We start from the raw sequence: 18,474 nt of genomic DNA on the forward strand, positions 1-18,474 counted from the left end.
TTTCTGAGTAAATGTAATAAATGTACATGACTTTAATGCTGAATCGCAGTAGTGTCTTAATATGTAGCACTGCTTCTTTATACAACAGAATTGTATTCTGCATATCCCTTAAATGAGTTTTGTGGTGACTTCTTGTGGGTACATAACTTAAAGTTTAAGCCAAATGTTTACATATACCAGTATAAAAAACACAGCCTTTTTTTCCCTCACTGACTTTAAATCTGACTCAACTTTACCTTTTGTATGGCAGTGATAACAATTATTTCTAATTGCTACATTTCAAATGCAAGATAAGTTAGTAGAGAATTTTTTTATACTTACTGACAAAAAGAAAGCGTAACTTTACTTACTTTTTTAGTGGAATTGCCTTTTAAACTGCAAGACATGGGTCAACCGTTTTCTGCATTCTTTCACAAGTTTCTCACAACAGCTTGCTGGACTTCTTGCTCATTCCTATGGACAGAACTGTACTTTAGTCTCAGAAAGTGACAAAAACAACAGTTAAAAGCCTTTAGCTGATCTAAAATGGTGCAACAAAAGTTCTGAAACTTCCCTCTTTTAGATTCCTCACAGAATAAAATTGAAACATATAAAGGCCTAAAGAATCCATGTGTCTAAAAATGTGAATGTTGAACTATCTGGTGAGTTCAAACTGAAGTTGTGTTCATATTCATATTTTTAACGGTATTTTTTATTGAATATAAATCAATAAATCCCCTACCTTTCATTAGCCATAATTACATTATACTTTTATTTTATACTTATCGGTATTTTTAAATAACTGGCTGTAAAACTTGACAAAGAGCTCCAACTCACTCTTGCCTTGTACTTCTGGATGAGTGAGACATATAAGAGACAAGACTGGACTCATTCTATAAGAGTCCCTCTCTGTAGGTCTACAAAACACACATGCACGCCCCTCCAAACACACACACTCCAATCTCTTGTCTTTCCATCTGGTAAAGTGGGCTGTTGTGATTGATTTGTGGATTTGCTCCCTCTTTTTTTCTCTCCATTTAAGTGAAATAATGTATGGAAGCAATCTGGCGACAGACATTTTGGAAAATCTATTTGAAATCATTTCACTTGAAGCCGTGGCAGTTTGTCTTCTTAGGGGAGAGGACCAAAGTATAATTGTCTGCAGTCTAGTAAAACACAGTATAACTGCCATCACACTTGACTGAGCTTATAGCCAGCTAGTCCCGTGGCCTCTAGAAGATAGAGCAGTTAATGTTCCCTTTTATTTTAGAGGATATGTCACTTGTATCGCAGATTTATACCATGATACAGCAATTTTGTCCAAACAGATGGATAATGGTGTCACCAGCAAAAAAAGCCCTGCTTTATTGGGTTTAGAGCATATTGTTTAGATAGGGGGATGTGCAGAACAGATCCTACAGCATTTTCTCTCTTTATCTCTCTAATCTTGCCCGTATTAGATTTGATCATTTTACTTTGAAGGAGGAAAATGTGGCTGTAATGGCTTCCTAATAGCAAACACAAGGGATACAAATCCAGGGACCTTGTTCTCTAGTGCTTCCATAAGCACCACTGATTTATAGAGGTCTTTATGACAGAAAAGAAAATGATCTGCTGCAGGTATAAATCAGGTGAGGAGTAGGAAATTGAACTTAGATATCATCTTGTCAGATGCTTAATGCTCTTCCTCCTGTCACATTCGATAGGACCAATTTGGAGAATCCTGCAGAGGTAAAAAGAAGACAATTAACAATGACAGTGTGGTAATAGATGAAGCTATAAAATGAACCCTGCTGCCTGCAGGATGCTTTGTATGATTTCCACATGAGGTGGTGGAAGTAGTTGGCTGTTTTAGCCTTCCGCTTCTTCCCCTCTCGTTGCAGTTTTTAGTATCCTTTTGAGTGTCATTTCTCAAATACAGGCAACATGAAGCAAGTGGAGATAAATTTATAGTTTAGCATGCTTTATAATTGAGTTATTATTCATCATATAATAGAGCTTGGGAATTTAGATGTACTTTTATGTTATTGAATGCCAGCGCATATTACCCCCTGAAGGTTTATTGATAAGTTTGTCAGTGGGGTGAGTGTAAAGTAATTATCTCACAAACAACCAAAATAAAACCCACTTATTGTGTTGAATTTTGACGTAAATACACCAATTTAAGTAACACCTACTAGAGGATAAGCTTTGGAAGGTGTTAAAATATTTGGAAATATTTAGCAATATAGATATAGATATTTCGGTCAACCCTATTAGTTTCAAAGTGTAACATTTAATAATGACTTCATTTTGGCATTAGCAACTGTGTTGGATTCAGACTTAAATAAACTAATTTAAATAAGATACACAACAAAAAACTAATTTTCAAGTGTGTTAATATTAAATTTTAAACTTACTTAAGTTTCAAACTGTCGTTATTTTTGTATGTATTTTCAATAAAGAAAATTTTAAATATTAAAGCTTTTTGGAGACAAATCCTAAACAATTGTACTTAAGACTGTAAGTTTCCTTTATTGCATTGAAACAAGAGTTCGTATCCAGATTTAATAACAGTGCTAATACTGCAAACTGAGATTCTTAACTCTGAGTTACTTATTGCTAACAATGAGTAGAACTCAGATCTGACTGTCATGGAAAAGGTTTACATTTCACATTGTTGAAAATGGAGTTGAGGCGTGCCGTGGTGGCGTAGGGGTGACCCATGTTTGGAGGCCTTGAGTCCTCGACGCGGACCTGGCGATGTTTGCCGCATGTTTTCTCCCCTCTGCTTCCCCCTTTTCTGTCAGCCTACTTTCATATAAGGGACACTAGAGCCCACAAAAGACCCCTGGAGGGGTACAAAAAAAAAAGAAAATGGAGTTGAAAGATTATGTCTAGCTTTAACTAGTTTAGCAACAGTGCTAATGTTAAAGTCAAACCAGCTTGCATGTGCTGAGGCATGTGCTTGCTAATAATCAACAAGTAAAAGCTTCACGTTACTTTGTCAACCTGGATTCACACTGTGCAATCATTGGCCGTCTTAGTCAAAATCGTTCATTGTAAGTTCTCTTCATACAAGATATTGTGATATTAAAACATCTCAGTATTTCTCAATGAAGTGACTTCTGTCTTGCAAGCACTAACCAGATGTAGTCAGAATGACTGTCTGACAAAGTTGTGATAGAAAATGCCACAGCTACTCGTAAAGCATCTTTTTGGCAACATTTTGGATTTCCAGTAGGAACGATAAATGGCAACAGAGTGAAAGACAAGACACACAATATGTAAGCACAGAAAGTTGTTCAGACACTGAAGGATACAAGACACGTTGCTGTTAAAAACAATGGTTGCATGTCTAGAGGTACATTGAGTTTGTAGCAAAATTGTTAAAAAGGTTTTTTAGCATAGTAAATTTGATCTTTAAAATTTTCTTGAAAGTAATATTAAAATCCCATCCCATCTCATTCTGATGAAGTCAATAACTAGTCTTGTCTTGTGAGTTTTAAGTATCGTTACATCCCTACTGACCCCACCAAAGACTAAAATTAGAAAGTGTTACGAATTATCAGGAAACATTTTTGCAGTGAGACAGCTACTAAACCAGATATCTGATTTATTTTTCTTCTTTTGCCTAGACAAGAGTGTTTCTGCCACTGTCTTTTTTTATTTCCTTCTCTCCCTTTTACCAACCTCTGCCAATAAGAAGTTTATTAACATCTGTAACTTTTGTAACAAATTACTGATGAACAGCATCTAGTGGGTTTTAGAATAGTTTTTAAAAGATAAGCAACTTTAGCTAGCTTTGCGACCGCAGTAATGTTAAAGACATCCTTGCTAATAAGTTGAGCTGCTTCTCCCTACAGAGCTGTTGTCAGTGAAAGTATTTTATCTGCTCTTACTCAGATGTTCAAAACAGTTTTTTGAGCAAATGTTTTTTTTTTTGTTTTTTTTTTTACTTCAAGTTAATTAACAAAATTTTCTGACTAATATTATCTGCTTTGTTTAATACTGGCGGTAAGCCTAGGCTATCACAGGCTAGTTGATTTAGGCTTTTTGATTACATTCAGCCTTTGGAGTTTTTAAAATCAATAAGAAATTAACCAATTATGTTGAGTTAATACACTTTAGAAAGTGTGGACTTTTACTTATTAGAATTAGTTTAGCTTTTAAACGTACATAATTTGTCTTCAAATATTTTGAGTCAAAGATGACATCTTATTGGTTGAATTACAGCTGTTTTTAGTTTGCGGTTTTAATAGTAACTCTGCTTATTTGTTTTCTTCACGTTTTCTAAATGTTTTAGAATTTTGTTTAGTTTACAGATGTATCTGCTGAGGCGTTACGGTTCTCAAACATGTCATAACTCAGCGGTATAATGAGTACAGGGTGGGACAGAGAATGACAATGCTCTCTGATCCCTGAATGTCACTTTGGTCTAAATGCAACACACAGTTTTATAGATAGGATCATGCATTTGGCCGCATGCAGTGACATTTGACAGATACAACTGAGGGGGGGGGGAAATGAAACCCATCTATCTGGGTGTTTAGGTTTCCACTGACTTAAATCTTTTTAAAAATCTGATTTCTTGGTAAGTGATGACCTTTAGTGAAAAGCTCTGTCAAGTGGCAATTCATGCCCAGGCACCCAAAGAGCTTTAGAGCAATAACCAGAGAACCACAGCTTGGGAACCATCAGCCCTCGCAGCTCATCAAGCCAGGCGCTTGTATAATCTAATTTGATTTTAATGCTTCTCCGAAGGAGATTGTGCTCTTATTACTGTGTAATGATGCTGTTGTCAAGATCCAGTGGTGATGTCTAATATCACACCCATGTTAACTACTTCTGTGACACTCATCTCAGCATTGTCTCACTCCAAGATGGCTTCTGCTGTACACTTATGACTTTGTTTTTCTTTCTGTTGCATTTGGCTTCATGACTGACAGAAACAAAAGCTTTTTTGCACAGCTCCCTTCCTTATTACCTCTGCCTGATGTGGTACTTTTTTCGTATTCAGTACAGTAGATAGAGCATAACGATGAAGGTCTTATCTGAGATGAGGAGAATTTCAAGTTGCTCTCACTCGGGGGCAGCAAATGGAAAAGTGACAAGCCTGGTGCACTTGTCTATTTTACTTATTCTGGCGCCTCTGTTTCATATTCCGCCTCGCACCGCAGGGTTATTTTCCTCCAGGGTTCAGGAGGCCACGCTCCTTCATTTCTTCAGAAAATTGTTTCGCAGGATTTCAATCTTTGGTGGCTAGATATGACAAAACTCAGTATCAAGAACACTTATGTATCTTATCTGCCATTTTTTCTAGGTATAAATAAAAGATCAGTATAAATTTAAGTCAAGTGGCCTCCAATACACATGTGAGAGATGAGCATATGAAGAACTATGAACCTTGGGACAGCCACACTGTACATTTTTATTGCCTGCTCAAAATTACCTTGGAACAGATTTTTTTCCCCCATCATTTGTCATCCTTGGAAAAAAATGAGTCTTTACGTGAGAACACTAAATGTCATCTTTAAACGTAAATAAAAAGCTACAATGTAAGTAACTATCGATTAACTAATGAAATTTTGATGCTAGAAAATCATTTGACCAGTCAGAGGTGCATCTCAAAAAATGAGTAAAGTAGAGCAGCATTTCAGGAAATTATTTGTGTTCATTTTGATAATTATGGCTTCCTGCTATACAGCTGGAGACCATAATTTTAAAGTTCAGACAAAATGAACATAGCACAGGACCAACATCTTTAAATCTGTAATGTTTAAAGATCCATCTTTAAATACATTTGGTCCTTTGTTTTTCTTCCACTCAATTTTTCATAAATTTGCTTGGATACAGCACTCTTCTTCAGCAGTAACTTTTGGTGGCTTACCAACAATAACACCAATCACTCTGTGTGCAATTAATGTCTATACTATGAATTTTACTAAAGAAATTGAATTACTGAAATAAAAAAAAAACATTTTATTGATATTCTAATTCATTGAGATGGACCTTAAGGGACTTTGCCCCACATAGATCACTGCAGACAATATACTGCCAAAGTACCAGAAATAATATGTTCTGTGATTATTTACCTCTCTTTATAAATTATGAAAAGAAAGAAATCAGCAACAAATACTTGGACAAAAAGAAATGCATTGTGCTAAAACTTCGTGGAAAGATTAACAGCTTTAAAATCTTTTTTTTTTTTTTCTTTAAACATAAGAAGAATACAGTACAGCAATCTTTTGTAATATACCATACATCACATGAGGATGCACATACAAGCAGACTATGTATACTGAACAGCATCCCAGCAGTGTGACAAAATCTAAACATTGTCCTATTGATGTCCCATTTTTTCCCCCTTTCTGTTCGGCTCTTGTCAGAGGTCAACCTCAAACAGCATGCGGTGGAATCAGGCGTTACTGTTGGGTGTCACATTGATGCATTACAAGGCCCAGGAGGTCACGTCTCAGTAAACATACATTATCAAAACCCATAGAAGATGTGGGATGTTGACCCCCACAAACACTTTACACGGCGTAGTCAGGAGGAGAGAAAAAGAGGTCACATGACGGCAGAGAGCAACTTTATTTGGAGCAATGACTTTTCTCGTCACAAATCAAGAGGGTCAAGCAATCAAGACTGGTCAGGCTCTATGTCAAGCAGCATTATCTCACACTGTCTGAAATGATCAATGAGCAAAAATAAAATAATCACAAGTTTGGTAATGAAAACAGGCTGTTAAACTATGGGGGAGCAGCTGGATAAATAGAAGACTGGACGGCACATTGAAAAGATACTTTAAACTAGTTTATGTTATTTGGATTGTTAAGAGTGCACAATAAATTATTCTTTCAACCCAAATTCTAGCATTATGTTGCTGGAGCAGAAGGTTTAAAGTTTTAACCCAAAAATTTGTGAAATGTTGTGATTCAGCTTGCTAAATAAGAGGCTAAATGAGCCTCATCGTTCTTGACAAGCAGACATTTTCAACTATATAATGACCTGTGCAGACTTTATAGAACCTCTACAACAGGGTGGAAGTCTGAAATGTTAAAATGACACATTTATGTTTCAAGCTTGAGGAATCTGCTTTTTAAAATCATGAAGAATTTTAATAAAGGTGAAAAGCAAAAACACCAGGCAACCTGTAAATTTTGTCCACTGACCGGATTAACGACAAGAGCCGGACGACATTTTAATTACAGCGGCCATAACGACAAGCAAGTAGCAATGCTACATGCACGAAACCCAGTTTCAACACTATGCAGATAAATAATAATACGTAAATTATAAACATATAGCATAAAAACACACAGCAAGGCTAGTGCAACACTGCTTTAGCCATGGCTAACAGCTTGTGCCTTCATTTCTGCTCTTTTTGGTGTTTCGGAATCGCCGCTCTAAGTGGAAACTCACTAAACCAGCAGCCGACAAAGAGGGAAAATAAGGCTAATTTCATCAAGCCAAAAACATAAATCCAGTCTGACCTTCGGTGTTTGTGTTAGAGAATATCAACTTGGCTCCAGTAATCTGTTGTCCTTGTGTTATCGCCGTGACCAACACTATTCCAATTAGCCCCTTGTTTTAGCAACTTTAGCATTTGCTATACTTACAGTCTAAAACAGGGCAGAAAATGAACGTCATTGTTCATAATTTCTCCTTCTGTTCGTTGATTGGCACGGACAAAAATCAACCTGAGATATTCTGAGTCAGGTGGTGAAAACCCAGATTGTGTTTGAAGCTAGAATTTTGTCCAGGCTAGGATTCTATTGGCTCTGAGGAAATTTGCGTGTTTACATGGACTAAAAACGTTCAAATGCTGAATAATTTACTGATATGTCCAAGATACGTGTTTTTAGGACACATATCTTTGACATATCAGAGTATCAGATGCTTTTTAACAGCATGATACTGATACTCTACTTGCCTTTAATCAGAGGATCATATAAAAAGGATTTTTTTTAAATATGACAAATCTATTTGTCATATTTTGTTTTCTAAATTTGGCATGCAACTAGTGTCTAGGGTGAAGTTTCGTTTTTGGCCATATCAAAACTGGTTTGTTTACAACTGGATGTTGCCACTGACGCAAACCACGAAGATGATAGGAGGTGGTAAGAAGATGTCACCACGTGTTTTTTAATGACTTGTCTGTAAAGAAACCTAAGTGTCATTTTGATTTAGTTTCTTGTTTAATGGAAACACCAAGAGCAAGCCCTTTGAGGTGGACACCAACAATACTTTTAGTGCTTTTGGATATGTATTAACCTAACAGTTTTAAGTTTAAAATTGTCAATTTATCAAAGCACAACCTGAACCAGGTGTTGTAATCAGGAACCAGTTCACACAGGTTTTTCTCAAAAGTTTATTGTGTGTAATTTCTACAGCACATGAATTTATACATCAATAGTCTAATAAAAACAGGTAGGTAATATTGTCTATTAAAATGTTTCATTTTATTGACAAAAAAACAAAAACATATAAAATAGGCACTTGGGAGAAGAGTACAGTTGTAACAAGCCTATTTTCCTTGCTTTTAGTGATAAATACATAATGTTCTGCATGTGCATTGGGTCAACAGTACCATATCTGTGTAAAAACATATTTCCACCTACAGGCTGCCAAATATCCCAGTAAGCACTGTAAACAACAAGTCCAGCTATAAAAGACAATTGGCTATAAATATGTCATAAATAACACTTTTCTCGCAAAATACTTCATGCTTTGCACTATTTCCTGCTTACTGAAACAAAACGCCAAAAGTTCAGTTTATCACAAATAAAATAAGACCAAATGACAATGACCACAACATACAATTAAACTTTGAAAATAACATATCTGGCATAATCCTTTGCTCTATTATTTTATATAGACAACTTGTTACTTCTGCTACAATTTTAAAAGCTGTTTTTAGCATCAAGAAGTTCAGCAGGTTTTAAGAGCTTGATTATTATTGTATCTTTGTAACTCGAAGGATATTTACTTGTAAACTGACTTATTTAATTCCCTCAAACAAACCCTGTTACAGTGTACCATGCTGAAATCACCACCCTGCTATTTTATTCCACTTCCATAGCAGAAATATCCTGCTCATCATCAGATTTCTCAGAAGGCGAGTCATGTGGCTCTGAGCTGTTTTGGCTGCCCAATGCAGAACCAGGCTCGGTGGTTGTTATTGTGCCTGGCTCCTGGGCATCACTTCCAAGCGGGACATCAGCAAGCTTGGCTTTTCCTGAGAATTAGACAAATGCTTCATTTTACATGTGAATGTGTCCCAAACAAGTATATAAAAAAAGGAAAAAGAGCAAAACCGATACAACAGATTAATATTGCTAATATTCCTATCACATTATCTGTCTTAAGGCCCCCAAATACTTGGGTGTACTTCTCTCAGCGGAGATACCCACATGCTGAAAGGAGACATACGAGCAAAGGTACATTTTTACAATGGTGTACTCCAAGTTGCACAGTAAACTGCCTAGTAAGAAACTGTATTCATATCATATTGTTTTGTAAGCGCCACCGAGCTGATGAGGTTGAGAATCGGCGCAACCAGTCAGCCAGATTGCTACTTTGTTCTGCAACAGATGTATGGCGGCTGCCCTGGTGGAGAAGAACTGGGGTTAAAGGTCCAGCTAGCTCTGCGAACTTCCCAATATCTATTTGGATATTGGGAAATGAAGGAATTTGTCACGAGAAATGTAGGCAATCGGTACGCTCAATTATGAAATTTCAACTGTCCGCAAAATTTCGGACAGTTGTGTGTGTGTGGAAGCTTTATGGCTTCAAAAGCGTGCAAAACCACAGCTTTATGAAAATAACATTCCAGCATTGCCCATCTATACACCTGAAAACAGCAGATTTCATTTACAATTTGTAGGTCAGCTTTGAGCTTTTATTTAAGAAGGGTCAGAGTTTTAGTCAGGACTCACTTTTGTTGACCCAAACTCTGAGACTCTAACCAAAAACAAAAAATCAGATTTTTTTTCTAAATACCTGAAAGAGGCTGATCCCCTTCACCGGTAGCAGATGATGACGAGGCTGCATCGCCTGCTGGCATCTTTAGTTCAGCAGCGAGCTCAGGGAGTCTGGGAGCCTGAGGTCTGGTCTTTCTTGCAGGGTTCAAGAAGTAACAATATGCACATCGGAAGGCTGAAACGACACAAATAAAAGTGCCATGTATCTAGTTAATGCATACTCTCTAATACACTGCCAAAGAGACAGATTAATCTAAATAAATTTTAACCAACGACAAAATTTGACTCAGATGCATAAACATTTCAGACTGATGCGACTTTGTGCATTCAATCGTGTTCTGTTTTCGCTTACAGGAGCTTGTAGCAGAGGAGGCATTTAAGAGCCGTGTGATATACTGTGCTGCCAAACGCTAGAGGGCAAATGAAGGCCCGGCCTTTGATTGAGACTGATAAACAGTGCTGTGATTCTCCAAGTCTTACCGATGTATTCAAATTCTTCTTTTAATGCCATGCCGTTATGGGAGAGACATTGCTGGCAGATGAGAGCATACCTACAAGAGAGCAAAGGCAATTCTGTGAAAATGGCAATGTTGTACAAGATTAGGAGAACGTGAAGGGAATTGCTAATGAATACAATGATTGCATTAAATGTTGCTCCTTTAAGGTCTGTACGGTCAACATTTGGAAAAAAAAAAAACATTATTAATATATAAAAACTACAATCACCGAGTTTTCAAAACTGCATGTCAGCTTCACCATCTTTCCATCAACTCAAATCAGGAAACATGAGGAAGTTTTGTAAATACTTTTACCAAACGTATTTTATTCAAAAGAAAACAAGTAATTTTTAGTATGTTTAAGTACATATTGCGCACCTGTTCTGAGGGCCGTCTCCGACAAGATACTCAATGACTCTGTCCATCGCACCCCTTTCCCTTGGGAGTACAGATCTGACCAGTGGTGGACCTGGGGGGTGCATCCCTGATTTAAAAAAAAAAAAAAAAAGTTTGTTAAATATAGTCTTATCTTAACTACTAACCTAAATGTAGAATGACCTCTCAGAGAAACGGCGTGTTGCACAAACCTTTGACTGATTTCCCAAAAACCAGCATATTTCCCCTTAATGATGCCACACCTGATCTCACTAGGAAAACATGTTGTGAACCCCTGCTATGTTAGTGGGTAGTAATTAATATAATTCAACATCAAGAGCAATCATAGGAAGATGACTGGTCATTTCTATGAGACTTGGCAGAGTCTCAGTGTCCTGCTGCTTATTAATTTACCAACATATGGAAACTCTGTGGTGACTCTTTGTATCAAATTGCTTTTCACTTTCAATTTTCAACAGACGCAGGTGATAACATGAAGTCATGTAAGCCATTTGTGAGGTGTTCCTGATGCCAAAAGCAATTTCACCAGGAATTATAAGGCACTTAGTGAGAACCCCACCACCACTGCCCACAGAAGAAATGCAGATCTGGTTAATTAATCATACTTAATGTTATCCAGTATTGTGCATACCTCAGTTGGCATTCCACTTGGCAATTACAAAATGCAAAGTCCTTTACTTCAAAAACATCTCTTTAACCATTTATCCTTTTTTTAATGCAGAGTAGTGATTTCATAGATTTCTATTAAATATATAAATCTAAACTAAGAAGCTCTGTAGCATGCTGGTGAGACATTTTTCTTTGCAAGTTGCCAACAGTCATTTTTATTTTGTGATAAACATTATATTATTGCCTTGCAGAAGTGTTAGTACCCCTCGATTTTTACAACATTGTGTTACAACCTCAAAATTTAAATCTCAATAATATACATTAAGCGGCAACGAAACAAAACAGAGGATACCTGAAACTGAACAAAAAAAAAGACATGATTTAAAGTTTTCACAAATAATCTAAAAAGTGTGGTGTGCATTTGTGTTAAATGGTTGGCACACCAGGGACATAGAGATGGAGAGAAGGGTTGCATGTATAGACAACCCATGAAAACTTTCTAATAAAAAATATATTGTTTCAATCTAGTTCTGAAATATTCACAAGAAAACAAAGAATTACAATCTCATCCCTAATTTGCACAATTTCATTGTAGCTCTGTCTGCAGGTCGAGGTCCCTCCCCCGAGGTCCCTGCAAAATAATAAATATTTTGCAGCCTCTAACATGTTCTCTCCCAGGATTGCACTGGATGTAGTTCCCTGTACCTGCTGGACAAAAACATTGCCACAGCATCATGCTGCCACCACTACAAAACACAGTGCAGCGCAAGTTTTCTGAAAAAAGGTGACCAATCAGCAGATGAAGGCATGGGGCTGAAAAACTTAGCAGTAACGTTTGGAGTGAAGCGCACATATAGGAGCATTACTGGTAATGTTGTTAATAAATGCTGTGAAGATCAGATGTCTGGGCATCTCACCATCCATAGGGTTTTCTGTCACACAGAACTTTGCATAAGCCATAAAGTCAAATATTACACCTTCTGATTAGAGCAAATGTTTGCTCTGTTCTCTACATATTTGCTGCGTCTCCTGTAAGACTCGTGGCAAACTGCAAACAAGACTACTCAAGGCTCTCTTTCTGTGTTGGTCTAACACAAACCCTCCCTTCCAACAACCCCCCCACCCTTCCAAGAAAAAACATTGCAGTTTGTGTTTGCCACATCCCTAAATGTAAAACTTACTTGCAAGGCACTACATGCAATTTCAGGGACTGACCATATGCCTTTTCTTATTTCATAATAACACCCTATTTTAAGAAAGGTTGAATCGTTTTAAAAGACATTTGAATACAACATTTATGCAATTATCTTTTACAGCTACTGCATTACATACCACAACCTTGGCGAAAACACAAACCACAGAGCTTTGAGCAACTGGGGACACAAAGCCGGGGATGAGTAAATCATACCTTAATCGACCACATTATGATCTGGTCCCCTTGTGTGCAGGTAACTCACCGACTCCTGGAACAGGTGTTCCTGGGGTCATGGGCCTCCTCATCAAACTCTGCTGAGCAGCGACTGCTGACAGGCCCCTCTCTGGGGGTCCACCTGGAGCAGAATGGGAAGCTCGGCCAGGATAGCTGGGCCCAGAGGCGAGAGGAGGGCGGGCAGCAGAACCGTTTGCAGGATTCGGCGCCACCAGTGACATGTTTGGAGTGACAATCCGCTGACGGAGCTCTAACAAAGAAAGATTGCAGACAATATAACAGTAGGCAATCCTGGATTTAAAATAGCATCTGAAGTGGCATCTTCCAGCCAGTAAAGACTAATTCATACCTTGTCCTGGTTTGGGAGTCAGCTGGGGTCCAACTGGAGTGGATTCAAGTTCCTTTACACAAACGGCAAGATAATAGAAGAACATGATTTAACAGGAGGTAATTAGTTTAATGGCCAAGCTATTTGAGAAAAAAAAAAAATCCTGACAACTCACATTTTTTTTCTTAGACTCAGGATCAAACCTTTCCAAAATCATTTTGGCATTCTTATACGTCTCAGTTTCCATAACTTCCTCAAGCTTGGAAAGAAAAAACAACATCAACAAATATTAAAAACACAAGCAGACTGCACTAAATAATTCCTCACGTATTAATCTGACGGTACACCAGTGTTTTAGTAATCGTTTGATCAATACAACGCAAGCAGATTGAATTCATTGCAACAGTTACTCCCTTCAAAACTATATTCTAAATAAAATATTGAACACTTGTGCATGTTTGCATTTAATATGAAGAATAATTGGATTCACTACTTCGATAATGGGGAGTGTGAAAATTCATCAGCCCTAATTATTGAAAGTTATTAGAACTTGACAGAGGATGACAAGCAATTTATCAGATTTATCTCCTTTCTCTATTAAATGCCATTAATTAAAGTGACATTAGTGGATTGGCTCGTTGGGTTAACAAACTCAAACTGTCTGCATAAATTCTACATGAGCTAAAGTTGCAAAATGCCCTGACCTACATTAAGAGCCAGGATAAAATCACCAACAATTCCGTCAAATGGTTAAGAATAACAATTTGAACTAAAACTTAAAGAAAATAAGATTACTTACAATTTTCCTTTTTTGTTCTTTAAGATCTTCCAGTTTGTCATCTGAAAAACCAAAATATTGAAATTGCAATCTTTGTAACAAAATCCTTCAAAGAATAGTTATGCGTAGAAATCAGGAAGGATCTTACTATTTCTTTCAGTTCTTCGTGAAAAAATAACGACAAGTGCCTTACGAAGTAGCCACACTCTGAAATTCGGATTTCAAAAAGAGTTACTCGGCTTTGTCACGTTTAGGTTTTAGTGAACTTTCCATCAGTTCTGTTGTATACTTACAAAGCTGGAAATACTAAAAAGAGTAGAGTCAATACGAGTCGTCCCATTAACTGTTCAGGCATGTACCACAAATACACAACAACGAGTGTGACCAAATACAGCAAACATGAGTAGAGCAGCATTCCTCCGGCCCATTTCTTTAACTGCTTTTGATACTTTTCACTGTAATCTTCAAGAGTCTGGATTTCCTGCAATGAAACAAAAAAATTCAAATTCTATTTGATCATCAATATGATTTTACCCATCTTAATCTTGATACATCTTAATTCAAAAACATGCCCAACAATGTAAATGTGTCAATCTTACACAGCATTTGAAACTAAAAATATTTATGGTGACATACAAGTTCATCTAAATGATGCTTGGTATATTCAGATATATGTTTAGATCAACTTCCAGATACACAATTGTGGGGAAGCCTGTAACTTGGCAACAGCAGACACTCATCCACACCTTCCACAAGCTACACATTTGTTTTCTAAAGAAGATTGTTGTTCAAGTTGGTATATCAAAGAATAATAACTGAGTGAAAGAAGAAAAAAAACATTGTGGAAAAAGGTGAACCACCAAAAAGAACAACAATCCTGCCTTTTCAAGAGTTTGGGGAAGATTCACAGGCTGAGCACTTGAGCTGAGTATGTACAATATGTAATGTTCCAATTTTCAAAAAAAAAAAAGGATTTGTTTAGGTTTTCATTACCTGTAAGCAATACATATCAAAACTAACAGAAAAATGCTTGAAATAAAACACTGTTCATGATCAATATAATACAAATTGTACTGAAATAAAATAATCTTTTAAATGCATTAGAATTGAATGAGATCCAACTCCATCCCTACCTTACAGAAGGCATTCCTCTATATTATTTTACCTTACGACACTGAAATAAATTTTAAACAGCACAATCCAGAAATTACAGACTGACGCTGCTTTAAGACTAGACACTGTTTAGCTTTCACATTCAAACCACATCTCTTAATATTGTATTGCATTTGTGCTTAAATGCAAATGAAGGCAAATTCATGTAAGGTTTGAAGGTCTACTTCTGAGAAAGAACCCAATTGTCTGGCATAGGAGTCAAGATTCAAAGGTCACTGTATTACACAGAAGCAGTAATGCAAATACCACATAACAAGGGAACGTCCAATCAGAAAATAATTAGGACAAAAAAAAAAAAAATTACCAACCAATTACATTTTAAAGTTAAACTACTAATTAATATTCTGATTCTCTAAATGGAAAATGTAAGCCCTGCTTCAAAGTGCTGACCAGGCTAGCTAAAAATAGCCAGTGGACAGAATAGGTCCCCCTCCTGATCCCTGGCATGTCACTGGAACATGTGTGTCTGTCACTCTAGGCAACAAATGAGCAGATTTAATTTTCTGTTTTACTATACAGTAGATCCTGCAAGATTATCCTTTCTTGTGCTGTAAACCAGCAGATAAAAAACTATATTCTGACAGAATTACAAGGGAAGACACAAATAGGTCTAATTCCCATCGCTTCACAACCTAAATACCACTCGACATCTTTCCGACGTGCAGACCTCTTGTGAATACTACTCCAAGAACACAAGCTGAAAATAGCCCAACGGTGGCTTGGTTTCAATACAGCAATGAAGCTCAGTCACTCAGCAAATCAATCAAAAATGTTGCCTGTGTTTTCAGTTCTTTGGTATTACAAACTGACTGAATGCAGCAGCTTTGAAATGCTATACAATAGTTTTATAACCTGGAGAAAAAAAAACCTACATGAAATAATTTCACTAAATTGTAAATAAATGTAAAGATTATGATCAAATTAAAAATATACTGAGATATTAATAAATTATTTTCCCTATTATGTTCAGAAATAACTTCCCTTTCAATTAACTTTACCTTTTCAAGTCTTTCCAAAGTTTCCACAGTGGAAGGTTTAGCCTGAAAGACAAAGAAATTCAACAGAGTAACTTATTTTCTGAAACAAAAGTCAATTTCCTTGCAAATAGCTTCTTTGTCATTTTCTTTGTCACCTTTGCTTGCTCAATACTTTAAAAAGTCTCAGTACATTACATTATTCAGGTTTAATGCAAAAGGGAGACAAGAGAACTTTGTCATATGCCCCGGTTACATGATAAATCTACATACCGGTAAAGACTTTCAAATGCAATATTAGATGGTTGCAATCAAGTTGAGTGTTAATCAACCAATACTCAGCACTCTGGAGGACACATAGAGAAGTGATATGCAGACTCTGTTGTGCATAAAAATGTATAATTTAAAAAACACGAAGTTTCAAAGTTTCTGTAAACTGTGGAAATGATGAGTGGAAACGTTTTTACTTTAGTTCTGATCAGAAACTAGGAGAATAAACTGGAGAATTCTCAAAACAAGAATAGTATGGGAGGATTTGTAGATTTATTCCTATTTTTTGTGCTGCCAGATTTAATATAGCTAATAAGCCCAAATTACTCTGCTGGTAATAACAGCCATGCTTCCTTGTGGGATGGCCACTAACACACTTCTTACCTAAATGACCAAATAAACTGATGTTGTGCTTCACTGACAACACTTTCCCACACGGATATGCAAAATGTTCGGTAGCAAACCACTCATAAACTGGGCTACATTTGTTAGTTGGAATTGGGTGTCCATTGATTCCCTACAACTTAAACAAAAAACTAACTTTATGATGTATGTTTTGCTCTCCAAGAAGATCCAAAGCGTACAATCTGTGTTGATTTTGCAACCGTCTAATCTAGAAACATAACTAGGAATACAAACCCTCCATCGTGAAATTGCAGACCCCATGCTTCTCCTCTTCTTAGGATCCTTCCCTGTCACTGGTTTTATATCTCCACCTGGGTACAGAAGTGGTTATCACTGAAACCCAAAACTAATTTTAACTCAGCCCCCCCCCCCCCCCCCTTTTTGAGGAACTGAAACATTTGACATTGCTTCATCTTCGTGTGTTTCATGGAAGAAACACACGAAACACTCCGTGTGAGGCAGTTTACCAACTTTGCCAACCAAATTAAACACGTTAATACTTTTTGGCATGGCTTCAGCAGAGGACGTGGTGCCCCTTGCTAACTCCTATTAGCAAATCTTTACCAACGTAGCTCTGTTTTCGATGGCATTAGCAACAAAAGACAGATATTTAACGCTTTGTGTATGTTTGAACGTGGATGTTACAGCAATATGTCACTAAAACAACGTCACAAACTCCAACACACACGCTCAATTATTACCCGCAAGCGCTGTTGTTACTCTGGCTAACTTTTGGATAGCCGCTAGCTAGCAGTAATGCCCCTGTCTACAGCGGCAATCAAAACAACTATCAAGCTGAAGTTTCTGCAGAGGTTGACGTTAAATCGGTTACAAAAGTAGCTTTTTTCTATACGGGTACACACGGCGAAGTTACCTTAGCAGTCGAGAAGCCCAGTTTCAGTAGCCTACAACGAAACAACAGCCCGTCTTGTCTTTACTCCGAGTTAACATGGGGGAGTGTCTTCCAGAGGGCAGAGCAGAGGAACAAGACAAACAGGGTTCACTTCTCTACCCTGGGCGACTCTTTATGCTTTAGTCATTTAAGTAGAACCACAAGGCTCAAATCCACATGATTGATAACTAAATTGTGGATAGTTATTCTGGTTATGTACCTAATTGATTCCTGAACCTTCATGTTTGTCAACAGGGCCGTGCAAACGTTTTAAGGATATGTGGGTGCCCAAAGTTTGAGAAGGAACCACACACAGTAAAACAAAAGATGCTAAAAACAGAGGTGGGTGGTAAGTAAGTAGATACATTTACTGAGTTATATTTACTAGAGTAACTTGGGAGAGGGGGAGATATTTTTAGGAGTTGGTTTACAGCACTGTATCTTTTACTTGGGTAATGTTATTATAAAGTATTGCTACTCTATGGAAAAAATTTAGTCTCATTATAATCAGACTTTTTTTTTTAGAAAATGAATTTATAATACTGATTTGCTTTTTTTTTTTATCTTGTGCAATGATGTATGTGATATTTTATCCCTTTAACTCCAAAACTCAGAAAATTAATGGCTTTATTAGTGAGGCCCAGTAGTAGGCAAGAAATTTGGGAATACCAAAATAGCAATTCTCTTTTCTAACACGCAACATCCTTACTTCTAACAGATCCAATTGTTTATTGCAGAAACCAACTGGATCTGTTACACACACACATACATACACACAA

At 37.0% G+C, this 18,474-nt stretch overlaps 1 protein-coding gene across 1 annotated transcript; it reads right to left on the reverse strand.

Moving 5' to 3' along the window:
• Positions 1-8,396: 8,396 nt before the first annotated feature.
• Positions 8,397-17,899, reverse strand: lnpa (limb and neural patterns a). The gene is made up of 13 exons (XM_032568173.1): positions 17,678-17,899; positions 17,038-17,114; positions 16,153-16,194; positions 14,275-14,462; positions 14,130-14,188; positions 14,003-14,043; positions 13,379-13,462; positions 13,225-13,276; positions 12,904-13,125; positions 10,820-10,925; positions 10,425-10,495; positions 9,964-10,119; positions 8,397-9,199 (listed from the first exon to the last, which is right to left on the reverse strand). Exons 2-13 carry the CDS (start codon positions 17,062-17,064, stop codon positions 9,027-9,029), a joined length of 1,221 nt encoding a protein of 406 aa, XP_032424064.1. The 5' UTR covers positions 17,065-17,114; positions 17,678-17,899; the 3' UTR covers positions 8,397-9,026.
• Between the last annotated feature and the right edge of the window lie 575 nt (positions 17,900-18,474).

This window comes from Xiphophorus hellerii, chromosome 7, assembly GCF_003331165.1.
Source record: "Xiphophorus hellerii strain 12219 chromosome 7, Xiphophorus_hellerii-4.1, whole genome shotgun sequence".
NCBI lineage: Eukaryota > Metazoa > Chordata > Actinopteri > Cyprinodontiformes > Poeciliidae > Xiphophorus > Xiphophorus hellerii.